Source organism: Puma concolor, chromosome F2, assembly GCF_028749965.1.
Source record: "Puma concolor isolate L17-30 chromosome F2, mPumCon1.1.hap2, whole genome shotgun sequence".
NCBI classification, from domain to species: Eukaryota; Metazoa; Chordata; class Mammalia; order Carnivora; family Felidae; genus Puma; species Puma concolor.
The window spans coordinates 73856188-73883218 of NC_141684.1; the positions used below are offsets into that span (position 1 = coordinate 73856188).

Genomic DNA, 27031 nt, shown 5'->3' on the forward strand with positions numbered 1-27031 from the left:
AAGCAGACATCTTCTGTACGGAAGAAAATGCAAACAGGACAAAAGGATCGAGAATGATGAGGAAAGCAGGAGCTGCTTTAGACAGAATGGTCAGCGGTGCCTGGCCGCAGAGGCACATGGGAAGGCACACCACTCAGAAGGGCTGAGGGAATGAGCCAGGCAGCTGCCGAGTGGTGGGGGCCTGAGAGGCGAAGGTCCTGGCAGGTGGCAGGCTCAGTGGGGGTGAATGTGCGTGGGGCGAGGGATGAAGGGCAGTGGGGAAGGGAGGTGGAGCGGTGGTGGGCTCTGTGTCACGGAGGCCCTGTGGGGTAATAAGCAGTCCACATAAAGCACAAAAGAGAATAAATAACCCCTGACAGCTGAGTTGTGTGTGTTGGTAAATTTCTTGGAGGCTGGGTAGGGAATATGCTGTAGGGGGCATGAGCGGAAGCAAGGAGAGCCTTGAGGGGTATTGAGAACCTGGAGGTTTTAGTCCAGGATGGTAGCAATGGGAAGGTGAGAGGTGGCCAGTGTCTGGATACATGCTGAAGAAAAACCTAACAGGTGTACTGATGGGTTCGTTGCAATGTACAGAGGAGAACAGTCAGGAATGACCCCCAACAAAGTGGATAGCAAGGCCCTCCATTGCTGTCAAGGAGCCCAGGGAAGAGCAGGCTCTGTTGAGAAGGTGACCTCCGAGAGGGAAAGTCTGGCGGGCCTCAGGAGCATTGGTCTGGGTTTCAGGGAGAAGGCTGAGGCGATAGACATAAGCTGGGTGAAGCCCGGGGCCTGGATGAGGTTTCTAGGGGCCGGGTGTACACAGAGGGGCCTGAGGACTAAACCCAGCAAGTCTGCCGCGGGAGGTTGGGAAGAGAGAGGGTCTGAAGGAAGACAGAAGGGGCAGCGGGCGAGGCCAGGGAGGGCTGGGAGCCGGTGGCTGGAAGCCAGCTGGACAGCTGCTTCAGGAAGAGCCATCCTGAGCTCTGAGAAACGGAACCCAGGAAATGCTCAGAACAGACCCTTGAGTTTGGTGACCTGGAGATCTGGTGCACCTTTTATGACCTCAGGAGTGGATTCACCCCTGTAATGTGTGGTGTGGCTAAAAACCCACCCAGGGCCCAAGAGAAAGTACCGTCAGCTCTTGCAAAGAGTTTTGCCACAAAAAGGAACAGAAACAGTAAAATGAGGATACAAGACCCAAGGGAGGGTTCTTATCTCTTGTTTGTTTCAAATGTGAGAAAGTACAGCAAGCGTTATCACCATAGGAGCAGAGTTTCTGAACAGCTGGCAGGTGGAGGGAGGTCTACATTTTGTGGCCTAGGAGAGCGACCGCTTCTGAGGGCCCGGGCAGACCCATCATCATGGCAGGAGGGAAGGCAGGGAGACGGGTAGGGCTCCGTGTTGACGGCCCTGGCGGGTGGCATTGCTTCTTGGACATGGTTACTAACATACAGTGTAGGCAGGTGACCAGTGCGTGTAAGACACCCTATGCCCAGATCGCCTACAGAGAAGAGAAGGTTCTTTATGTTAATAAGCGTATCTCATACCACAGTGACTTTGTTTTGCCCGTTTCTTAGAAAATTGGCACTTCGATTAGCTTCCTTCCCCTGTCTGCTTGGTTACTGGGTACAGGTCATGACATTCATAAAACATCTTAGGGATCTTACTTACCCGGCAAAGGTTGCTACCTTGCTGCCTTGAATCCCTTTTTAAGATTTGTTATCCTAACACTACAACTTTAAAGCCATACTAAGAGCAATGCAAGTGCTTTTGGAAATAGAGATTATGTTCACACTGATTTAAATTTGATGCATAATATCTTAATTTATAGTAACTTATTACTGAGAATTTTTAATTATCTCACATGTAATTGATTTGTCCTTCTCAGGTATATTTCATTAAAGAACACAATATCGTTGCACCGTATAAAATAGAAAGGGTAAGTAAAACTTTTCATTTATTCCCGACACTTTATATAGTGATTTTAAGCAGTAAGATTTTGTGATTTTATTAACATCTTTAATCGAATAGAAGAATAATAAAGAGTATTTAAAGCTTGTTACCAGCAGTTATAACAGAATTACCCAAGGGAGCCATAGACTTTAGTCCAAGAGATTTCAATAAACTTTTTGACTTAAAAAATAAATGTGTCTAATAGGGGGGAGAAATAAAGCTTAAACTATTAGATTAGCAATTGAAATCAGAATGTGTGTCATTTATAAGGTCATTTGCTAACTGTATTTTTTAAAATGTTTAAGAAATATTTATAGGATATAAAATGCCCTTGAGAGCTGAATAATAATTTATAAATTGTCTTAATTGAGAGAGCTATGAGTATACTTGCATACATTTCTGGTTTTCCAGGCCCTGTCAAGGAAGCATAGGCATCACATTTAACCGTTCTGTACATCACTTCATTCTTTGGCTTCAGCTTAATATATAGTAAAGGGATAACTCCTACCAAAAGAGGGTTTTTACGGGACCTGCATTCAGGCTGGTGCTCTGCACACGGACACCGCCGTGAATGAGGAAAAGCCACCCTCTCAGAGCAAACAGCCCCACAGGCTAAACCTCTGTCTGTCATAGGCCAGCCTGCAGTGTCTCAGCACTTGGGGAACTCGCAGACTACATGCTGTGGCTTTGAGGTTTATGCACAAGAAACACTGGCATTTACCAGTCAGAAACTGTAGATATGAGATTTAATTGCTCTCCACTGGTGCTGTTGGCATTTGGGGAAGGATGGTTCTTACTGGTGTGGGGGCATCCCTCACACTGCAGGTATAGACACCCTACTCACTGTTCCCCCTGGTATTGAGTAGGACCTCAGTGCACTGGGGTAGTAGGAACCCCCCCTGCCCACTCCCACCACCCCCCTGCCAAGTTGAGACCCACTGCCTGGGGGACTGTCCCTCCCATCGCTCTCCTGATATCCACAAAGCTGTTCTTGGTCCATTGAGAAGTTATGTAAAAGGAGATGAGGGAGGTTTCCGAAGCAGAGAAGCTCTGTTGCTTCAGCGTAAACTGGGTGTGATTTTCAGATTGAAAAAGAGGGATAGTGACATTGGTGGTGACCATGAGAGATGGTGGAGTAGGAAGCCCTCGTTCCTCTCATGGAGACCCTGATTCAGTCAACAATACATGGACCACCAGCACCTTTTGTGACAAACCTGGAAACCAGTTAAGAGGCCCTGCACCCCAGGTTAGCATGGAAACAGCCCCACTGGAGCTAATAGGGATGTTTGTAACATCCTTTCAATATAGTCCCGCCCCCAATACCCTACCGCATGACGGGAGGGAACTCGCAGCTCCTCCTGGGAGAAGACAGGACCATGTCCAACCGTGTGTCCAACCATGTGTCCGGGACCGTGTTCTGACTGTTGGGGTGGCTGCCCGAGGGACTGGCTTCAGTGTTGCCTGTGTTGGAGCAGTGATAGGACCCAGCATGCTCTAGATGCCTGGGGCCACCGACCACAAGGAAAAGCTGGGCATCAGGCTGCCGCTCCAGGGACCTGTGGTGCAGCAGACGGAGGACAGTGCAGCCCAGCAGACGCTCCCTCAGGGCTAAGAGGAGAGAATGTGACAAATCACATTAACCATCACAGGAGATATTCACCTGCCCTCTGAGCACCTAAATGTTTGAAGCAAACATTGACAGAATTGAAGGGAGAAATTGATAGCAACACAATAAAAATAAAAGATCTCAATGCCCCACTTCCTTTTTTTTTTTAAATGTCTCTTTATTTTGAGAAAGAGCACGCAGTCGGGGAGGGGCAGAGAGAGAGAGAGAGAGAGAGAGAGAATGAGAATCCCAAGCAGGCTCTGTGCTGTCAGTGTAGAACCTGACACAAGGCTCGATCTCACGAACTGTGAGATCATGACCTGAGCCAAAATCAAGAGTTGGATGCTTAACTAACTGATGCTTAACCGGGTGCCCCTCGATGCCCCACTTTCAATAATGGGTAGAACATCCAGACAGAAGGTCAGTTAGGAAACAGAGGATCTGAACAACAGTATAGACCAGATGAACCTAAGAGACATACAGAGAACACTCCACCCAACAGCAGCAGAATACACATTCTTCTCAGGAGCACAAGGAACATTCCCTAGGACATAGCACATGTCAGGTCACAAAATGAATTTAAGAAGATTGAAGTCATACCAGGCATCTTTTCTGACCGTGGTGGACTAAAACTAGAAATACATAGCAGAAGGCAAGTTCACAGGCGTTACCAGCAACGACCAGTGGGTCAAAGAAGAAATGGGGCAATTAAAAAACACCTCGAGACAAAATCGAAAACGGAACATGCCTAAACTTACAGGATGCGGCAAAAGCTGTACTGAGGGGGAGGTTTCTAGTGATACGTACCTACAGTAAGGGAAGGAAACATCTCAGATTTAAAAACCTAACTACACACCTCGAGAAATGAGAGAAAACAGCCAACTGAGTCCAAAGTTGGCAGAAGGGAAGAAATAATAAATGTAGCAGTAATGTCTGGCAGGGTCTGCTCCTTGCCCCCTCCCCCACCCCTAGCTCTCATTCCAGGGGGAGGAGCCGGCAGACAGGGGCACAGCCCAGCAGAGGCATTGCAAATGTTCCTAAAGTAGTGTGGTTGGGCTTCTTCCCTTGATTTGATTTGTTTCCCTTCTTAGGGCACAATGGAGTATGTTTTTGAATTGGATGTTTCAGGGAAAGTGGAAGATGTCGTGGAAACGTTGCTTCAGGTAAGCCAGCGCCTTCCTCGGGCATTCCCTGGGCAGAGAATTCAAAGCACACTTAGGCAGAAACTTAAAAAAAGAAAAAAAAATCTTATTTATACATCTCTCTAAAACCATAATTTCTTTTCTAAATATGAAGCAGATTTACTTGAATATGTTGCATTTGAAAACTGTATGTTAGGAAGAAGTCACAGATGTATCAGAAGTGATCTTACCTGTTACCAAAGAACAGAATGATTGCTGGTTTTCATTGCTTCTAAGGAAATATCTTTGTATCGTTTTGGAGAAAAAAAAAATAAATTCTTGTACATTTGTATATTGTAGCTTCACAGAGCGTCCTGCCTTGACAAACTTGGGGACCAAACTGCTATGGTAAGAGTTTCTAGAGATCGGTGTCTTTTTCGTGAATTAAATTGTATTGAGGTTTCACTCCTAAATCCTTATTTTTTAATGGTTCTGTTTTAATAGATAACCGCTATTTTGCAGTCGCGTTTGGCTAGGACATCATTTGACAAGAACAGGTAAGTTTTTAATGATTTCGTTCCCAGATTCTAAAAGCAGCAGATGTCTTTGATCCGTGTGCCTCCTTTGGCCTGTCCCAGACCGCCGATGTCACCGCCCGGGCCCCCAGACCTGCGTGTTGTCGGGAATGTCCCTGCCACCGCTTCTCCATCCTGACTTGGGTCAGCCAGACAGGCCTGTGGACTGATGCTCACTAAGATCTTTCTAGGCCGTCAACTTCCGTCTTTTCACCCTGCTGTTGCCGGAGTTCAGGCCTCCACTGCCTTCACTCAGAACACTGTAGCGGCTGTGAGCTTGTCCACCTGACTCCAGTCTTCCCTTTTCCTATTCTCTCTTCCCTACCGAGCATGCCTTGAAAATGTGCTTTTTCTAAGGAACTTGATTATATCTCACGTCTGTTTAAAACTCTTCAGGATTTATGGGGCGCCTGGGTGGCGCAGTCGGTTGAGCGTCCGACTTCAGCCAGGTCACGATCTCGCGGTCTGTGAGTTCGAGCCCCGCGTCGGGCTCTGGGCTGATGGCTCAGAGCCTGGAGCCTGTTTCCGATTCTGTGTCTCCCTCTCTCTCTGCCCCTCCCCTGTTCATGCTCTGTCTCTCTCTGTCCCAAAAATAAATAAACGTTGAAAAAAAAAAATTTTAAAAAACTCTTCAGGATTTCCAGCTGCCTTCAGGGTAAAGTCTGAATCTTACGTGGCTTAGGTTCTAGCCCTTGTGTGTGCAGTACGTGTGGTCGCTGGTGTCCTGTGGAATTCTGTGCTCCAGCTCTTTGCATCTGTGCAGATCCTGAATCAAATGGTCTCTTCCCTCTGAGCCTTCCTGCATGTTCCCTGTACTGAGAGCATTCAGCCTCCTTCCTCTTTTGCATCTGGCTGACTCTTACTTATTCTTCTGATTTCAGCTTGGCTGAAGTCACTTGTGTCCAGTTGTTCTGGAAAGTTTTATCCGACCCTTCAAGCTGTGATAGGTACCTTACTAAGGTGTCCTGTGGGGACTGGGAAACTATATTCCTACTAGTCCAGTGATTTTTTTCATTGATTTTCTCAGCTTTTCTAAGTATACAACATATTTCCTGCAAATAATTATGCTTTTTGTACAGACCTGTGTTCTTATTGGTTTCTTGCCTTCTATTAAGTAGATCTGCATTTCCTCTCTAATACCACTGTATCACTCATTGTAACTGTATAATAACTCTTGATATTTACAGGTTCAGGGCCTCACACTTTATTTTCCTTTTCAGTTTATGTCTTCGCTATTCTTGGCCTTATCCTGCACTTCTATATACATTTAAAAACAGCTTGTCAAGTTCCATAAAAGAAAGCCCGCTGGGATTCTGATTGGGATTGCAATGAATCACTCATTTATTTAGGCCTTCTTTAACGTCTTCCTTATGATTTTCTCTGTAAAGGTCTTTCCCCACTTGTGTTAGATTTATTCCAGGGACTTCGTATTTCTGACAGTGTTGTAAATGATGTCCTAAAGATTCCTTTCCTGTTCATTGTTGATACGTGGAATGCAGTGGATTTTTGTGTATTCAGTTTGTGGCTAAACTTCGTGATCAGTGCCATTAACTTTATATGTAAGTTCTTTAATATGTACAAAATCTTGTCATAAATTATTACAGTCCCTGTTCACTAAATACCATTTTTATTTTAGATTCTTATTTTAGATTCCTGCATTTGTTTTGTTTTGTTTTTTTTTTTTAACGTTTATTTATTTTTGAGACAGAGAGAGACAGAGCATGAACGGGGGAGGGGCAGAGAGAGAGGGAGACACAGAATCAGAAGCAGGCTCCAGGCTCTGAGCCATCAGCCCAGAGCCCGACACGGGGCTCGAACTCACGGACCGCGAGATCGTGACCTGAGCTGAAGTCGGACACTTAACCGACTGAGCCACCCAGGCGCCCCTTAGATTCCTGCATTTGTAATGACTCCAGCTTAAGACAACGTAGAAAGTATTGGTTGAATAGACTCATTTATGGATTATCATATGCCAGGCTTTTGCTCCAGGCTTATGTTTATAAATGAGATTAGTTTGTAATATTCTGTTTTATTGCTATCTTTGTGGGATTTGTGACCTTACACTACATTTTAGAGTGTTGAAGCACTTGCCAGGAAAGCCATCTGGCCAATAATGTTTCTCTGTGTATGTTTGTTTGCTTCTCTTTCTGCTTCACCTACAAAGCATTAATTTTTCTTTCTGTTTTAATACTTGCAGGATATTTTAGGTAAATGGATTGCCAGGGGAAGAATAGCTTCCTTTTTAGGAAGGAAAAGGAATAAGAAGAATTAGCTTCTCTTGACCTACTTAGAATGCATAATTCTGAGTAGCGATTTTTTTCAGTCCTGGGCTTCAGCATCGCATTAATTTTAAAAATGGCTCACTGTGGAGGTTTTAATTTAATCCAGCCTCCAAAATGTTAGGCTGAAGAATTTAGAGAAGAAACTTTTACTGTATAAAATGCGATATTCCCGTGTGGTATACTTCCTCTCAAAGAAAGGTAAACTTTGACCATCATAGTTCCAAGGAAATACTTTCTTATTGAAGAAATAAAAGATAACTACATTTATTTTTCTCTACTGTTCATTCTGAAAATTTTCAAATCCTCACAAGTCCGAAGAATAACATAATGAACAGAGATACCCTATGAGTCACCAAGGGTTAATTTGTCAACATTTTGTCAGATTTGCTTTAGTTCTTGCACGTTTTGTGTTTGTGTGTGTACAAGTGTGTGTGTGTGTATGTGTGGGTGTATGTCTGATATTTATATTTCCTTTATACTTACATATATGTGTATATACATTATAAGTCGTGTGTACTTGTACGTAAATGTGTTACCTATAAAATATTCTTTTTCAGAATCACTAGAAATTACATTGCAAGACATGACACTTTACCCATAACTATCTCAACTTGTGTCTTTTACAAGGATCTTCTCTGGCACCCCTCCATTTTGTTACAGTACTCAAGTGGCAATCATTCTATAGCATCATGTAATTTATAGTGTCATATTCAAGTTGCCCCCATATGTACCCCAAAAATCCCCTTGAAAGTCTTTTGTTTTGGACTAATTTGGGGTATAAAGGAAAGGTGTAAAGATAGCACACAGAGTTCTACAACTCACCTGCTTTCTCCTGTTGTTATATGGTTAGTCTGTCGATGTGGTCATATTTGGTTGGACAGATTCCTAGATTTGTGAGATCTTTTGTCGCTACTTAAATGTTTTCTTCCAATTATTTGTTACTGGTATGTAGAAATACAGTGTTTTGTTGTTGTTGTTGTTGTTGTTGTTGCCTGCTTTGATTTTTACATCCACCTTGTATCCTGTGACATTTCCAGGTTTACTCATTAGTCCTGGTGGGTTTCTGTAAATTGCGTAGTTTTCTGTATACATAATCGTTTCATCTGTGAATAATGACAGTTTCACAGAAATCCTCATGGCTTTTATTTCTGCGTTTTGCCTCATTGTGCTGTTTAATTAATGGATGTGATGGGAGCACATACTTGCCCTGTCCTTGATCTTACTGGAAAAGGGTTTGTTTCACCGCTGAAGAATGAGGCTAGCTCTAGGTTTTTTATAGATGCCCTTCATCAGAATGAGGAAGCTCCATTTTATTCCTGGTTTGCGGAGAGCATTTTCAATAATAGGTTTAGAGTTTTGTTAATTTTTTCTTCTGCACTTCTTGAAATGATCATTTTTTTTCCACTTTATTCTGTTAATGTTGTGAATTACATTGATTTTTTCAATGTTCAACCAACCTTATTCATGGGATAAATCCAACTTGATCATAATATATTCTCCTTTTTTATTACTTGATATTACTAGGTTTGCTTTGCTAGTATTTTGTAAAGGATTTTTGCCTCTATGTTCATGAGGGATGTTGCTCCATAAATCTTTAATGTATCTGTCGGGATTTGCTATCAGGGTTCTCTATTGGCCTCATCAGATGAGTTTAGCAATGTTCCGTCATCCTGTTTTCTGAAAGACTGCTTGTCAGATTGTATTTCTTTCTTAAGTTTTTAACAGAATTCATTGGTAAAGCCATATAGGCCTGAGGGCTCTTACTCATTTATTTACTAGACATGAGACTGTGTATGTTGTCTGTTTCTTCCTGTGTCTGTTTTGGTTACGCTGTGTTTTTCAAAAAATTTGTCCACTTCATGGCACATTTTATTGGTGTGAAATTGTTATTGTCCTTTTAATGTCAGTAAGATCTGTCGTGATGGTCGTCCCTCTTTCATTCCTTACATTGAAGCTGTGTGTTTTCTCTTTTCTTTCTTTGCCAGCTTTTCCAGGACTTTGTCAATTTTATTAACCTTTCGAAGAACTAACTTTTGACTTTATTGATTTTCTCTACTTTTCTATTTTATATAAAATGGATTTCCCCTCTTCTGATTTCCTTCCTTCAGCTTCCTTTGGGTTTAACTGTTCTTTTTCTAGCTTCTTACAAAAATCAGATCAGCAATTTTAGACCTTCTTTTTGTACTTACATGTAAATTGACCTCTAAGCACTGCTTCACCTGCAGCCCACACATTTTATGTTTTCACTGTCATTACTGCAAAAATATTTTGTAATTTCCTGTGCCATCTCTTCTGCGACCCATGGATTATTTAGAAGTGTGTTATTTAACTTCAGCCTATTTGGGGATTTTGTTATTATTGTTACTGACGTTTAGTTAAATACCATCTTGGTTCAGAGAATACGTTCCATATGACTCCAGTCTTTTGGTACTGTTGAGATTTGCTTTCAGCCCAGCATATGGGCTGTCCTGGTGAAAGCTACGTATGTCCCTAAAAGGAAGGTGTGCTGGGCAGTTGTTGAATATAGTGTTGAGTAAATGCCATTTGGTTCCACCTAGCTGATGGTTGTTTTGATCATCTATACTCTGTCAAGTTTTTGTTGATTTGTTTTATCAGTTACTGCAAGAAGGGTGTTAAAATTGCCAGTAATGATTGTGGGATTATTCCCCTCCCATTTCTGTCAGTTCATGGCTTATATATTAGGAAGCTATATTGTTGGGTTCACGCACATTTTGATGTGTAATATCTTCTTTTTTTCAAATGTTTATTTTGACAGAGAGACAGAACGTGATGAGTGGAAGAGGGTGAAAGAGGGAGAGAGGGAGGGAGGATCCCAAGCAGGCTCTGCACTATCAGCCCAGAGCCCGACACAGGGCTCAGTCTCACGAACCACGAGATCATGACCTGAGCCGAACTCAAGAGTCAGATGCTCGGGGCGCCTGGGTGGCGCAGTTGGTTAAGCGTCCGACTTCAGCCAGGTCACGATCTCGCGGTCCGTGAGTTCGAGCCCCGCGTCAGGCTCTGGGCTGATGGCTCAGAGCCTGGGGCCTGTTTCCGATTCTGTGTCTCCCTCTCTCTCTGCCCCTCCCCCGTTCATGCTCTGTCTCTGTCCCAAAAATAAATAAACGTTGAAAAAAAAAAATTAAAAAAAAAAAAAAAAAAAGAGTCAGATGCTCAACCGACTGAGCCAGCCAGGTGCCCTAGATGTGTAATGTCTTCTTGATGCCCTGAACCCTTCATCATTATGAAGTATCCCTCTTTATCCATTTGTCTTGAAGTCTGCTTTGTCCTCTCCTAATCTGGCCATACCAGTTCCTCATATGGTGTGATGGCATGGTATTTCCTTTTCTGTCCCTCTACTTGTCACCTGTCTGTGTCTTCATTCTGTTACCAAACAACACACTTCATGTAGTTGAGTCTTGCTTTTCATGCAGTCTGACACCCTCCCTTTTTAATTGGGATGCTTAATTCATTTGTAATTATGTGTTATTAATATAGTTGCTTTTAAATCCACTATCTCAGTATTTGTTAGCATTCCATTTGTTCTTGGCTTTTCTGACTCTCCATTCTTGCCTTCTTTGGGGTAAATCTAATATTTCTAAGTAGTCCATTTTGTCTACTGTCTTGACTTTTTAAGCTGTGCCACTTTGTATCATTTTTAGTGGTTGCTCTAGAGATTACAGTAGGCACCTGGGACCATAGTGTATCTTCAGTAATATTACACTACTCTACAACAATGTAAGAGCTTTACAGCAGTGTATTTCCATATGGCCTCTCCTGCCCATAAGACCTGATCTTATGGTCTTATATTAAATTTCTACATCTGGCATGAAGCCCATAACCACAGTGTTCTTATTTTTGCTTCAAAAAAAAAAAAAATCATTTGATTTTTAAAAGAATTTAGCTACGTACATGTGTATATGTAAACTAAATATACAGAAAAATACATCTTGTTCCATATACTCAGATATTTAAACATGTACTCATTCTGCAACTCCAATGTGTTTAATCTAGTCTCCTTTGAGAGCCAAAGCATAAGAGACTGTTAAAAACTGAGAACAAACTGAGGGTTGATGGGGGGTGGGAGGGAGGGGAGGGTGGGTGATGGGTACTGAGGAGGGCACCTTTTGGGATGAGCACTGGGTGTTGTATGGAAACCAATTTGACAATAAATTTCATATATTAAAAAAAATAAATAATAATCTAGTCTCCTTTCTCCTCAGGTTGAAGAACTTTCTGTCACATTTCTCGTAGTGCAGGCCTGTTCAGTGATTTCTTGCGGAGTAGGTCTCTCTGAATATATCTTTATTTCCCCTTCATTTCTGAAGGGCATTTTTGTTGGATATGGAATTCTGGCTTGGTTTTCTTTTCACTATTTTAAAGATTTGTGTTCTTTTGTATGTTGGTGCCCCCTGTTTGCTGTGAAGTCACGTCATGTGTCGTCCTGTTGCCTGCACGTAAGGTGTAGTTTTCTCTGTGCTCATCCTGCCTGGGGACCTCAAGGTTTTGGGGTAACATGAGTCTAGAACCCGTGTCTCTTATTGGTTCTTCCACATGCTCTCCCTCAGTATTTCTTCTGCCCCGTATTCAGTCTCTTCCCCTGGAACTGGAGTTATGCCTATGTCTGTGTGTTTTGTATATTCCCTCAGCTGTCAGATGCTCTGTCCTGTTCTTTTTTTTTGTATCATTTTGTTTCAGGCCACTTTTTATTCCCCATTTTCAGCCTGACCCGACTTCTTCCCTGCCATGTCCGGTCTGTTCAGCTTGTTTAATTAAGTCTTCATTTCTCCTATCCAGATTTTTCATTCCGAGTGTTTCCTCGGTTCTTTCTCCTAGTTTTGGTTCCTCTGGTGAAATTCCCTTTCTCTTCCCATATGTTCTTCATCTTCCAGATATTTAGTGTGTTTATGATCTTGAAGTCTCCCTGTGGCGGATCCAACCTTGAGTCATCTTCCATTGACTCTTTTCTCTCAGGAGCATGGGTCGTATTTTCTGGATTCTTTGTGTTTCTTGTAACTTGTTATCGTGTGCTGAGTGTCGGGTTTTAAAAAGAACCGTGGAGACTGAACGAAATACTATTTACCTCCAACAGTAGTTGTGTGCCCCCTTCTTCTGTCCGGCCACCTGTGCTGAGGCTCTGACAGGGTGCTGACCATGTGACCCCCGATCGAGGGGGGTCAGGGCTTCATCGCAGCCCTCGTTCCATTCCCCGTCTCTGCTGCGGGCGATTGAGGCTTCCTTCCAGCAGGGCTTGGGATCCGAGCCCTCAGAGGATCCCTAGAGCCATCTCTATGCCATGGAGCTGAACCACCTGCTTTCGGAGCCGGGGGCGACCTCCCTCTGCTTCCCCCCCGGTTGGCAGCATCTTTGCACCTCCACTCTCAGTCCTGACTCTGCCTTCTGCTTCCCTGCAGCCCTCTCTCCATCCCGCAGCCCTTCCCCTTCTAACACAGGTCATTCCTCTTCCCACCACCCAGCTGTTTCTCTCTTCTTTTAGGTTTCTTTGCATCTAAGCTTTCTGATGGCTTTGTAAAAGGCTTGTGTAGCCCTCCAGCTGGTTTTTGTGGTGAGGGTGAGGGCTCTTGAGGTTCCCCTTGACTTCTCAAGGAACCTCAAGTCTGTCCCGCGGGCTTTTGTCCCATTGTTACTTGCAGGGGAGATTTTTTTTTTTAATATTTATGTATTTTTGAGAGAGAGACAGCCCATGTGTGCACATGTGCAGGGGAGGGGCAGAGAGAGAGGGAGACGGGGGATCCGAAGCAGGCTCCCCGCCGTCAGCACGGAGCCCTGCACGGGACTCAAACCCACGAATCAGGAGATGATGACCTGAAGCTGAAGTCAGATGCTTAACCGTCTGAGCCACCAAGATGCCCCAGGGAAGATTTATTTTTATCCCAGTTACTTTTACAAAGGAATTGCTTTAAAATATCGATGACATGGTTGTTTCCCCTCTATTTTGTTTTAATTAGTAAAAAAAAAACAATTTAGGAGGAGGTAGTGGAAAAATCATGTGTGACTGACTGGTTTTTCTGCAGTAAATCCACAAAAGAACTACCTTGGAACTGACATGCAAGTGATTGTAATTATATACTCATAACCTCCTAAAGTAGAATGTGAAGTAAATGCCATTTACGCCAGAAGACTTATGGGACTATAAAAATAGGGCTTAGTGGCCCCCAAACAGCAAAATACGTTAATCTAAGAATAGTTTCAGGGCACCTGGGTGGTTCAGTCAGTTGAGCGCCCGACAGTTTTGGTTCTAGTTATGATCTCATGGTTGTGGGATCGAGCCCTGCGTCAGGCTCTTTGCTGAGAGCACTGAGTCTGCTTGGGATTCTCTGTCCCTCTCTCCCTGTCCTTCTGCCGTGCGCGCTCTCTCTCACAAAATAAATAAACTTAAAAATAACGGTTTCAAGGCCAGTTTATGTTGGGAGGAAGAAGAGTTGAGCTATAAGGGATTATTTAGTATAATTTACTTGTCTGTTTTCTGTGCTACATAAGTTCATCTGTTGTTGTTTTTTTAATTTTCATTATGCCATTTATTTTTTTTTTTTATTTTTTTTTTTTTTAAATTTTTTTTTCAACGTTTATTTATTTTTGGGACAGAGAGAGACAGAGCATGAACGGGGGAGGGGCAGAGAGAGAGGGAGACACAGAATCGGAAACAGGCTCCAGGCTCCGAGCCATCAGCCCAGAGCCCGACGCGGGGCTCGAACTCACGGACCGCGAGATCGTGACCTGGCTGAAGTCGGACGCTTAACCGACTGCGCCACCCAGGCGCCCCTCATTATGCCATTTAAAAGAATGTCAGGGTTTTGTTTGTGTAAAGAATGCCAGTTTTATTTAAGCGACCAATTTAGATTACCGTTGTTCTTGTATTAAATGTCGTTTAGACACCTCGTGCATAGTCAGGCTATATAGCTCCCTTAGAGAAAGTTAAACCTAGAAATTCGATTGATTTCTGATTTTTCTTGCTTTTGCTGCAAACTGTATTGTCAGATTCCAGAGTGTTTCTGAAAAGCTGCACATGGAATGCCAGGCAGAAATGGTGACCCCGCTGGTGACGAACCCTGGACACGTGTGCATCACGGACACAAACCTGTATTTCCAGCCTCTCAATGGCCACCCGGTGAGGAAGGACACAGGGTCAGCAGGACGGCTGTGTTAGCACCAGACCACTCATCCTCCCTGTGAGCCTGACCTCGCGGTTACAGTGTTCCCCTGTCCTGGCGAGGATCAGAATCCGCCCCCTCCCCTCCAGCAGCTGCGTGTTTAACAGGCCTCCCTGTGTCATCTCGAGGCCTGCTCATCCAGATCTGAGCTCTTCTGATGTCTTTTCCGTAATTTGGGGATCACTTGTTCTCAGTGCGGTGAAAAGAAACCCTGCCCCTCCCACTTTTAGTGAAGAGTCAGTGGAGGTTTGTGACAGCTTTTTACTCGGAAGCACTTCGAGAAATGGATGTTTTCTGTACATCTGTTTATGCGTTTGTATATGCGGGATATTTTGTTTTTCTTTAATTAGGAACAAACTCAGTAGGTCTCCATACGCAAAGGAGCGAATGAAGTGGCCCTCTGCCAGCTAGCACGGGGTGTGTGCGGATGCTGGAATGGGGCAGCTGTAGTGCTTCTGCTCTGGAAACAGGCTCCTCTTTCACAATGACTTTAGGCTTACTGGGCCAGAAAGTGAACTTGAACTCAGATTTTCACACTAAAAGTTTGTAAAGATTTGTAGCTTTCTCTGGATCTCACCCCTTTTTGGCCTGGTTCATTAGAAGAACAGAAATCCTAATACACCATGATAAGGCAGTCGGACCATTTGGTGCGACTTTCAGCTTAAAGAACGTGTTTCTGTCGTAGGATGCTGCATCCTGGAAATTCTCCAGGCTGGTCACTCAGTCACTATGTCACTAAAACATCTAATACTTTTGTGTGAAAAGTGGTGCTATGACAATTTTGTCCACCAGGTGGCGGGGCACCCTCACCGAGCCCTGCAGTAGACCCTACGCATTGCTGATGGGCGTTCTCTCCTGGTGTAATACTTGGCTTGGCCGCTACTGTTACTGTGGCTTGGGTCCAAAAACTGTAGGAAAATATCTGAGTATGTGCCATAGCTTGAGAATCCACAGTATGAGCATACATCCCCTCCCAAATCTCTGGGCTAGGATCCTTGACCAGTCTTCAGGCAGTTTCCACAGTTGCGCATCCTGGCCTCTGTGGGCTCTTCTTCCCTCTCATTCGGGAAAAGCACGGATGTGTCACCTTTTAGCCAATCTCCGTGGCTTTTTTTTTTTTTTTTAAGTTTATTTATTGATTTTGAGAGGGAGGGGGAGGGAGAGGGAGAGAGAGTTGGGGAGGGGCACAGAGACAAGGAGAGAGAGAATCCCAAGCAGGCTCTGCCCTGTCAGCATGGAGCCGGATGTGGGGCTGCTCAGTCCCATGACCTGTGAGACCATGACCTGAGCTGAAACCCAGAACGGAACCCGGGGTTGGAGGCTTAACTGACTGAGCCACCCAGGGACCCCTCAGTGGCTTTTCTAACCTTGCTCTCCCCTTACTAGTGTTTTAAGCCTTTAGAGAAGCAAGAAAATATTCTTCCTCCTAAAGAACAAAACTTTTAGAGGACCTGCCTAATAGTGTAGTTGTTTATGAGCCTTAACACAATGTGGTTTTTACAGAAGTAAAGATGATTACAGAAATAAAAAAAAGATGTACTGTGTCAGTTGTAAGCAAACCATTGATCTATAAAAAGCAAATTCCTGAGAAGTTACCTGTACCAGCACGTTAATATTCCTTGTCACTCAGCAGCAGCCTGGCAGTATCCTGAGCGATAGATTAGCACATTTATCATATTTTGGGTACTGAGTGAAGGTAACAGAACTTGTCCAAGGTCACAAAGTTCGTGAAAAAGGGCAGACCAGGGGCACCTGGGTGGCTCAGTTGGTTGGACATCCGACTTCGGCTCAGGTCACAATCTCACAGCTCGTGAGTTCGAGCCCCACATCCGGCTCTGTGCTGACAGCTCGGAGCCTGGAGCCTGCTTCGGATTCTGTGCCTCCCATTCTCCTTCAAAATTAAATCAACATTTTAAAAACAAATAAAAAAAAAAAAAGGAAAAGAAAAAGGGCAGAGCAGCATGTAAAACCAGAAGTGGAGAGAGTGCGTCTGTGTGCCTGTGTGGGAGATGGGCAGAGAGAGAAGGTGAGAGAGAACCCCAAGCTGGCTCCACACTGTCGGCAACAGAGCCCGATGTGGGGCTCGATCCCACGAACTGTGAGATAATGACCTGAGCTGAAACCAAGATGCTCAACTGACTGAGCCACCCGGGCGCCCCATAAAATCTCCCTTTCCGGTTGTTCACATGTAACGCTTTGGAAAAGCAAGATTTGGCCCTTTTTTTCACCTTTCTGATACTAAAGGACAGCTTCTAATTGTGTCAGAGTGTTGATGTCTGAAGCTGCCTTTCTACTTTTAAAGAAACCCGTGGTGCAGATAACACTTCAGGATGTCCGCCGCATTTACAAGAGGAGACATGGCCTCATGCCTTTGGTGAGTTCGTGTGGAGTGTCCCTTCTGGATGGAGGACTGTCATGTCTTCAGGTTAGCCAGTGGTTTCTCCACTTGTACACACCCAGGGCGTGATTGAAAAGTGCTTATGTTGTCATAAGCACATTGACTCTGAGTCTTTCTTTCAGATGAGCTGTGTGCATGAGCACGCACACACACACACACACACGTCACTAAATCAAATTTATATGTGGAGATTATAAATAAATAAGACCTACAGATAAAAAACAGAAATGTTTAATTGAAAGGCTTTTGTACTTACGTAGCTTGTTTTGAGATTACAGGGTAAATACAACGCTATTTACTTTTACTGTTTTCTTTCTGAATTTATAGGGCTTGGAAGTGTTTTGCACCGAAGATGACCTCTGTTCTGACATCTACCTGAAGTTCTATGAACCTCAAGACAGAGATGACCTCTATTTTTATATTGCCACGTATCTAGGTTTGGTGCTCACCCTTCATTGTATCTATTCCTTCTATTCTGTTCATCTTCTAGTTCAACTCCTAAGTGCCTGGGGTAGGAAGTAAGAAGCTTGCTATATGTAGAATCCCCTTTCCGGGTCTACTTGGTTCTCCTCATCAGGGACTGTGGCTGGCAGAATGGCCTTCCAAAAACCAAGGGAGATATAAGTGAAACTTGGTAATAGCTCATGCCAATTGCATATTTTAAAAACTCTTGATACATACATTTAAATGTTTTTTACATTTTAACACCTCCCACGTTGAATGAATTATAAAGAATCCATCTAATTGTTTCTATGTTCATTCATGTCTTATATTCGTTTATGAAAACCAAGACTTGGTTTCTTAATATGAGGCCGTGAGTTACCCAGTCATGTGTCTGTGAGCGTTAGCTGTGGTCTTAATCGCAGAGCTGAAGAACAGCACCAAAGGTGCACCTGAGCCTTTTGTACTCAGTACAATACTATGGGACTTGATTTGCTTTTTTTATTTTATTTAAAAAAAATTTTTTTAACGTTTGTTTATTATTGAGAGACAGACACAGAGCGTGAGCGGGAAGGGGTAGAGAGAGAGAGAGGGAGACCCAGAATCTGAAGCAGGCTCCAGGCTCCGAGCTGTCCCCACAGAGCCTGATGTAGGACTCAAACCCACAAACCATGAAATCATGACCTGAGCCGAAGTCGGATGCTTAGCCGACTTGATTTGCTCTTAATTAATATTTCCTCAGTCTTCCATAAAAATGTGAATTTTCCCACCTTTGTTAGAAAGAACACCTATATTTTTCTTTTTAGGCATAAACGATATGAAGTTGTATATGGTTCAGTTGAGTTATTCTTGTTTACAGAGTTGTCTGTAAACCGTAAAAACTACAATGGGTTGATTTTCAAAAATAGATGTTGGGCTTTTATGAATGCCATCTTAATTTTGTGTGATGCTTTTACTCCCTTGGAAATGGAATTTTCCCTCAAAGAAGAATCGTTTATTTTCAATAAGAAATATATTTTATTTTCTAGTAGGTTTAGAGTTCATTTTTTTTCTTCTCACATTAAGCTCTTACGTTTAATTTAATGCCTAAGTATAGCTCTGATATGAGTTGACTGTTATTTCTTGCCTCCTGATTAATTTTTTTTTTTCATTTTATTTCTCTAACTATATAACAAGATTACAACAAAAAACTCAACTTTCATGGTGAGTCCTCAAATCTCAAGTCAAGGAACTTGCCATGACCTAAAAACCTGTCTTCTGTAAATCTTCCTTATTCTCTCTGGTATTATTCCTCAGGTTGGTCAGACTTTCTCTGAGGTGTTCTGAGTGTGGGAAATGAGAAGAAGCAGCATTTTGATTTTTTTAACCCCTTTCCTCTTAGCTGGTCGGAGAAGCAACGTGGTAAAAGTAAATCATAAATATTGAACCAGCAGATGAGTTAGATAAGTGGCTTGGTGCGGCCAGCAACAGGTCGACGGCAGAATTTTCTCAACAAAAGAGAGCAGTCAGTCACTTTATGCTCTCTGAGAGGAAAGCTATCCTTGGTGCCACATACTGATTCCACGTTTCCTGAGGTGTTCTGGGCGGCGGAGGGCGTGGCCCTTCTGGCTCTTCTCATTTGAGAAATTAGGTTTTCCTGCCAGAGACCTTTTTCTCCTTCAGCCTTGCTCCTCACCCGCATACATAATGCACAGGCATTAGCAAACCAGCTGTCGTACACCTCTTCCTAATCTAAAAGAAGACTGAAAGATTATTTTTGTTTTGATTGCATAAAAAATGGAGGAAATAAGCTTTTACGAATGGCCATGGCTTCTTTAGGGCGTTAAAACTCAAGCACTTTGTATATGTGGCAGACTATGTATAATATAGTAAGTATTATGCATTACCATGTAATTTACATATTTGCTCCATACCTTCATATTTGTTTTTTTCATATATCTAATACCTAAGTATGTTTTATACCATATATGTGATAATGTTCCCTCCTGGATCTTGGAGATATTCACACTTAACACAACGGCTGTTTGGTGAAAACCAGCCATAGCCTCCTTTTCGTTTTCTTTCTTTTTTTTTAATTTTTTTTTTTAATGTTCATTTATTATTTTTTATTATTATTTTTTTTTAACTTTTATTTATTTTTGAGACAGAGAGAGACAGAGCATGAACGGGGAGGGTCAGAGAGAGGGAGACACAGAATCCGAAACAGGCTCCAGGCTCTGAGCTGTCCGCACAGAGCCCGACGCGGGGCTCGAACCCGTGAACCGTGAGATCATGACCAGAGCCGAGGTCGGACGCCCAACCGACGGAGCCACCCGGGCGCCCCTCGTTTTCTTAAAATGTATTTTTCAAAAACGCGTTGAAGGGCCTGCGTTGAAAGCACCTAGCTTTTACACGCTCAGTAGCACGTAGCCAGCGCCCGCCCAGCTCGGTGGTGACCGCGGGCCCCGTCCTCCTCAGAGCACCACGTCGCGGAGCGCACGGCCGAAAGCTACACCCTGCAGTGGCAGCGCGGGCACCTCTCCAACTACCAGTACCTCCTGCACCTCAACAACCTGGCCGACCGCAGCTGCAACGACCTCTCTCAGTACCCGGTGTTTCCGTGGATAATAAACGATTACTGCAGCGCAGAACTGGGTAATTGCCGCCGCGCCGAGTTTGTAGAGGGAAGAATGAATTCTCACTGAGAATCGTGTTGTGATATGTAAGCACGTTAGCACTCATCTTGATTTTTTTTTTTTTTTTTTTTTTTTTTTAGTGAAGGTTGCTAATGTCCATTCTGAGACACTAGATAAGTGTTCCATAAATTATATATGGGTTTCATAGGTGTTTTCTCCACTATCTCAATTTTTTTTAGTCCTCACAAAAGCCCCGCCCTCCCCGCCTCACCCCGCCATACTTCCGGAAAGACCTGCCCAGAAAGTAGGCAGACGATTTGAAGCCAGTTACCAGCATTACCTCTGATTACCACTTTAGAAATACGTTTTTCACTTTGAAAATTTGTTCCAGGTTGTCATAGACTTTTAAAATTCACGCTCAAAAATGAGATTGCCAAAAGTAATAATTATTCATTCCAGAACATGTAGAAAGTACTGAGATACTTAAAGAAGGAAATAAAAACCATCAATAATTACATAAATGAGTGGCAACCATTTTAACTTTGTGTATTTATCTCTCAAATTACTTCTAACAAAAATGTGATTCTATTATAATTTTATTTTCTAGTATTTCTAAATAACGTACTGTGGGCAGTAAATTCTTTCTGACAGTTGACTGATTGAACCCTCACACTTGAAGGAAATAACAGATTTTCTAAGAATGAGAATTTATTTCTCTGCTAATATTCAGTCCCCAATTCTCAAATTGTGCTATAATAGAAAAATAAGAAAAATAAGGTTGACTATAATTCAAACTTAAACCATAAATCTTGTAGAATACTAGCTTTTAAAATGTGTTTATTTTTGTTGTTTTCCTTGGAATATAGGTTTTTTTTTTTTTTTTTTTTTTTTTAGTTTGTACTTTTTTTAAAAAAAAATCAATATTCAGGGCATTTTCAATTAGAGATGCTACTTTTTTTTTTTTTTTTTAATGTTTATTGAGAAAGAGAGTCACATTCGTTGGCGCACATGGGGGAGAGGCAGGGGAATCCTAAGCAGGCTCCAGGCTCCAGCTGTCAGCACAGAGTCCAATATGGGACTCAAACTCATGAACCGGGAGAGAATGACCTGAGCTGAAGTCGGACACTTAACCGACTGAGCCACCCAGGCGCCTCTAGAGATGCTACTCTTGAGTGACTGTTGCTAACTTAAAGCTCAGGCTGCAACCATTACAGCTGCATAAGTAACTACCAGAAACACTAGAATTCTAATGGGTCTGTCTCAAGTTTTTCAAAAACTTTGTGGAAATAAATGTGTGCATGTGTATCTGTTGTGTGGGAAGTGAGGTTCTTAAGTATAAGCTTGTTTGCTTTATTTTAAATAATTCATTTTTTTTTTAATTTTTTTAACATTTATTTATTTTTGAGACAGAGAGAGACAGAGCATGAATGGGGGAGGGTCAGAGAGAGAGGGAGACACAGAATCCGAAACACGCTCCAGGCTCTGAACGGTCAGCACAGAGCTTGATGCGGGGCTCGAACTCATAGACCGTGAGCTCATGACCTGAGCTGAAGTCGGACGCTCAACCGACTGAGCCACCCAGGCACCCCAAAATAATTCATTTTTAAAAATGTATTTATTTTTACAGATTTGTCCAATCCGGGAACGTTCCGGGATCTCAGCAGGCCAGTAGGGGCTCTAAACAAGGAACGGCTGGAAAGACTTCTGGTATGTGGGTTCGGGGATACCCGGCTTCTAAACAACTCCACGAGCCATGGCCTCTGTGTCTATAGTAACGGAAACTCATTTCTCCAAGACTTAGATGAGGACTATGCCGAGTGACCAGAGGATCTACGTCATATTTCTTCTTACTATCCTCTCTGCCCGCTGCCTTCCCCCGTGGGTTTTGCTGCTCACCCGCCATTTGCATCTTTGGCCTACAATTCAGGAAGTAGGAGTTTACTGATCACTAGTTGACTGATTTATTTTCATGAAGGTGCTCTGGTAAATTGCTCAAGAGATGCATAAAATCCATTCTATTCAATCCAGCCCAGCATTGTTCCCACTGAGCCAAGAAAAGCAAAATACTTATCACAGGAACACTGTGTGTGTGTGCAGTTTTATTTTCTATTCCTTTTTTTTTTCCTTCCTTCTATTCCTATTCAAGAGAGAAATTAGGGGATATAATGTATCCATGCCACGAGCTGAGGCTTTTACTACTTGGGTCAGTTGTTACTTTCATGGCCAGCACTCAGCAGGATCTTCCGTGTGTTGTAGAGCCGCTACCAGGAAATGCCAGAGCCAAAGTTCATGTACGGCAGTCACTACTCTTCTCCGGGCTACGTGCTGTTTTACCTTGTTAGGATCGGTAAGGTTCTTTACCCTCGCTCCCAAATGCGGTGCTATTTCACGTGGCGTCTTCGGTGACTCAGTGGTCTCACTTTACTCTGATCTCCCCCCTAGCACCAGAGTACATGCTGTGCCTGCAGAACGGAAGGTTTGATAATGCAGACAGAATGTTCAACAGGTTTGGCCTAATGCTTCCCTTACCGTGTTTTAAACCCTCTAGTTACAAACATGCAATGTGTTTGCTTCCAAAAACTGGATACTAAAATGTCAAGAGATGTAAAGAATCACTGATTGGTATATCTTTTCCATTCAGGCTTTTTCTAGTCGTGGGTGCACGTGTGTGTGTGTGTGTGTGTGTGTGTGTGTGTGTAACTGTAAGAACTTCTTTTATTTATTTTTTTATTATTTTTTTTCAACGTTTATTTATTTTTGAGACAGAGACAGAGCATGAATGGGGGAGGGTCAGAGAGAGGGAGACACAGAATCTGAGACAGGCTCCAGGCTCTGAGCTGTCAGCACAGAGCTCGACATGGGGCTCGAACTCACGGACCGCGAGATCGTGACCTGAGCCGAAGTCGGCCGCTTAACCGACTGAGCCACCCGGGCGCCCCAAGAACTTCTTTTAAATACAGCTTTTGTCCTGCCTGTTGCAGCCTCGTATTAGATATTGAAGTTTTCCATATTTCCATATTATTACATGTTCTTCAAAACAGTGATTTTTTTAAATTCCCATATCATATCCTGATGTGTGCCATAATTTAAGTATTTTAGCAGTTTTTCTATTGTTGGACATCTAGACAATTTCTGACGTTTTGTTATTCTAAATAATACTATTGACTATAATTCCCTTTGAGCATTTAACTTTTTTATTGTAAAGGTAATAGTTCCTTGCAAAAAAATCAGAAAATATGAAGAAGAAAATTAAGTTCACTTGGCCTCCCACCATGCTGAGATAATATTCATTGTTAATCTTTTCATCTGTGCCTCTCTGATCATTTTTTAAACTGTACGCTTGTTTATTTATAATTCCTTTTTGAAACGAGCTATTACAACGGCTGTGCTAGGTTTTCCGTGTCTAAGCACCGGCCGCTGTGTGTGCGGAGGCTCCCGGCAAGAACTTGGAGACACCCCATCTGGGTCTGTGTCCTTCCCCCCGTGTCCCTCTCTGCATGAGCTCAGGGAGGTGTCTCTTCTGTAAAAGGGGATCCTCATACAAACGTTGAGAATTGTGAGTTAGAGAAGTGAGTCACTGCAGGTAAAGTGTAGACCAACACCTAGCTGCATAGACCCCGATGTGGTTGCTGTTTCACTCACCTGAGCGTTCAGATCAGTTGATTTTTTTTTTTTTTTTTTTTTTTTTTTTTGTATTTAGTATTGCAGAAACTTGGAAAAACTGTTTGGATGGTGCCACAGACTTTAAAGAGGTAAGTGGTTATTAAAGCTAATGATTCACTGGGCTTGTGGTTTCCAACTGCTTGAAAAAATATTCGTTGCTCTTCCTTTCCTTTTTTTTTTTTTTTCTTTTTCTTCCCCTGACACTTTCAGTTGATTCCAGAATTCTATGGCGATGATGTCAGCTTTTTAGTTAATAGTCTGAAGTTGGATCTGGGCAAGAGACAAGGAGGGCAGATGGTGGATGACGTTGAACTTCCGCCCTGGGCACGGAGTGAGTACCACCATGCAAGTACTGAATTACAACAGTTCCTCACCCGGCAGTGCCATTTTAGTATTATTATGTATAGTTGCCTGGGTGGTTTTAAATGATGGTGTAATTTTCTATGTAAATGAGGCAATAGCAGTCCTATTCCAAATCAGAAATGGTCTGTGAGTCTAAGATGCAAAAACATTGATATGTATTTGAAAGACCTAAATGTTGTGAACGTGACTTTTGCCACCCCCCGCTTCCCACCAAAATTTATATTTTATGTGATGGGGCGGGGGGGGAAACCTCATTAAGAAATATGTACCTCTTGCCTCTCCTAGAAGCTTTATCTGCATACAGGCAGACAAGAAATGGGAGAAAACAAATGAAGACTGATGTTTTGATCAAGTCTAATCTAATAGGTCCCGAGGACTTTCTCCAGAAGAGCAAAGAGGCGTTGGAAAGCGGTTACGTGTCAGAACACCTTCATGAGTGGATCGATCTAATATTTGGCTACAAGCAAAAAGGCACCGATGCTGTTGGGGCCCATAATGGTACGTGATAGTCTCGGAAAGTTCCTATAGCCTTTGATAAAAGCGAAAGCAAACCCAAAATAAAAAATAAAATAAAAAAAGAAGAGGAAGAAAGAAAAACTGAGGCATTGGTGCAGCAGAAGCATCTGACACCCGCCTCTGGGATCAGAGACTGAGCCACAGAGGGGGAAGGACTTTTGCCTTAAGAACATCAACTTTACCATGATCCCAAGAAGTGTTTTCTACAGCCTTCCAGTTTTAGCATGTACTCTCCATCCCACCCAATAATCTCAAGTAAAACTCAGGATAGACTAGGAGAGCACCCTCCGTTCCCATGAAGGGCCCCAGAGTGTCTTATTAATTGAGCAGAAAGACAGACGCGGGCAGAATTCCACCTCCTCCTCAGCCTGGTTCTTACCGCCTCCAGGTTTCCGGTGTCGCTCATGAGGGTGGCTGAGCTGAAAGTTTGGGGCAGTGCGGGGTGATTTGTGCTGCCCCAGGGCGGGGGGTGGGGGTGGGGGCCTGAAGTGCTGGTGGGGAAACACCCGGAGATAACAGACTGTCTGAGCTGCCGATGAGATTTCTGCTCTGTGAGAGATAATAGCCCAAATTGATATTTATTGCCGTTGGATATTATTAGTCATTTTTGCAAAGTGACCGTCAATTTCTTTGAATAAAAATTTAAAGCTGTTGAGTTTAAAAGAAAAAACAGAACTCTGTACAGCGTGTATATTATCTAAACAGGACCTCTTTCAATAGTGTTTTTCATCTCCTTTTTCAGTATTTCATCCGCTGACCTACGAAGGAGGTGTAGACTTGAACAGGTATTTGTATGTCTGTAAGGAGTTTCTACTTAAGTTACAAAATACCTCTTTATCGGGGCACCCGGGTGGCTCAGTCGATTGAGCGCCTGACTTGATTTCGGCTCAGGTCATGATCCCAGGATCGTGGAAGGAAGCCCCGTGTTGGGCTCTGTGCTCAGCATGGAGCCTGCTTAAGGTTCTCAATCTCTCTTTCTCTCTTACCCCCCCTTCCCCTTCTCCCCCACTTGCACTCTGTCTCTAAAATAAAAAAACAAGTACTTCTTTAAATGATTGCTGCAGCTCTGTGAATGATACTAAGGTACGGAAATTTCACAATGAATAGTATCTTGCATTCACTACTAGGTACATTCCGGAACCTCAGAAAATGATCGAACAACCTGTAATGAGGCTTCAGCAGTCCCGGCACATAGCTGTTGCTCAACAGCAGCTATGTGAGGGTTAACCTCTCGTGTTGACCCGCATCTTTTGACGTTTGTGCTTTCAAGAAACTAACTGGAACCTCGAGGTTCACTGCATTATTTGTGTTCTGTCCTAAAGCATCGAGGACCCTGATGAGAAAGTGGCCATGCTAACCCAAATCTTGGAATTTGGGCAGACGCCAAAACAGCTCTTTGTGACGCCCCATCCTCGACGGATCACCCCAAAGTGTAAAAGTTTCTCCCAGACCTGCGGTCATAATGCTCCCCTAGTGGATTCTCCAGGTACGTTTTGTAAAGGGAATAAACGTGAGCACCTTGTGTTGCTCTTTTCTGAAGAAGATGTTCCGGAAGATTCTGAAGCGTAGCTGAAGCGGGAGCCGTCGCGTTCCCTGGAGGTGGGTGTGTTTGGCCATCTTACTGCAGTTCAGCTGAGAAACGACTCCAACAAGCCTGGTTTTGTCGCTGTTTTGTGTTTGACTACTGACTTCAGAGAAAACCAGGTTACTTTTATTTTCTGGTAGTGTTACGTCACATGAGACTTGGCAGTACTCTGTTAGCATTCTGCTTCTCTTTCTTCTCTGTGGTTTTCCACGCTGCCGTTCGGTCCTTAGCCGCTCACACGTCCGCGTGGACGCGTCCTGGACCTGCCGCTTCACCCGGCTCCTCCCGGCTCTGTCCCAGAAATGACTTCCTCCAGCCCGAGTTCTCCTCCTCCTTCCCCACACACAGGTCTTGAGTTCCAGGTGCTTTATTTTCTTTACTGAATTCTTTTTCCTTATTCAGTCATTTGACGGACATTTCCGGAGTCTCTCTTGTGTGCCAGGCATGTGCTACGTGCTCAAACTGAACTCGACCCTGCCTGTTCTCACATCTAGTGTTTGGAAAAGGAGGAAAGAATACTCCCCTTTATCCCGTTATCCATTTTGTACATGGCACGTAGGACAGCCTCAAACCCACCGGCTCCCAGAAGGAGTCTGACAGGACGTGGAACATGGGGAGCACAGTCACATGATTTCTCCTCCTCTGCGCTTGTGCGTCTGTTCCGGGCACACAAACAGCTGAGTGCTCCCTCCGGCGTGGAGGCGTGGCTCACAGGGGCCCTTGAGCCAGGGCTGGTTGGGAGTTCTCTGAGAGGTCATGTCC

The 27031-nt window shown here is 43.4% G+C and overlaps 1 protein-coding gene across 2 annotated transcripts in view; it reads left to right on the top strand.

The window, feature by feature from the left end:
• The window catches only part of NSMAF (neutral sphingomyelinase activation associated factor), a 63786-nt gene that overhangs the window by 25287 nt on the left and 11468 nt on the right, over positions 1 to 27031 (top strand). For both annotated transcript variants that reach the window (XM_086695023.1, XM_086695024.1), the window contains exons 6-21: positions 1868 to 1918; positions 4630 to 4701; positions 5020 to 5067; positions 5164 to 5216; positions 14516 to 14645; positions 16991 to 17062; positions 17414 to 17522; positions 19985 to 20161; positions 21770 to 21849; positions 22399 to 22489; positions 22585 to 22648; positions 23843 to 23894; positions 24016 to 24136; positions 24535 to 24666; positions 25427 to 25469; positions 26007 to 26170. In XM_086695023.1, the coding sequence (XP_086551149.1) occupies positions 1868 to 1918; positions 4630 to 4701; positions 5020 to 5067; positions 5164 to 5216; positions 14516 to 14645; positions 16991 to 17062; positions 17414 to 17522; positions 19985 to 20161; positions 21770 to 21849; positions 22399 to 22489; positions 22585 to 22648; positions 23843 to 23894; positions 24016 to 24136; positions 24535 to 24666; positions 25427 to 25469; positions 26007 to 26170 (1459 nt within the window). The remainder of the gene's footprint in view (positions 1 to 1867; positions 1919 to 4629; positions 4702 to 5019; positions 5068 to 5163; positions 5217 to 14515; positions 14646 to 16990; positions 17063 to 17413; positions 17523 to 19984; positions 20162 to 21769; positions 21850 to 22398; positions 22490 to 22584; positions 22649 to 23842; positions 23895 to 24015; positions 24137 to 24534; positions 24667 to 25426; positions 25470 to 26006; positions 26171 to 27031) is intronic.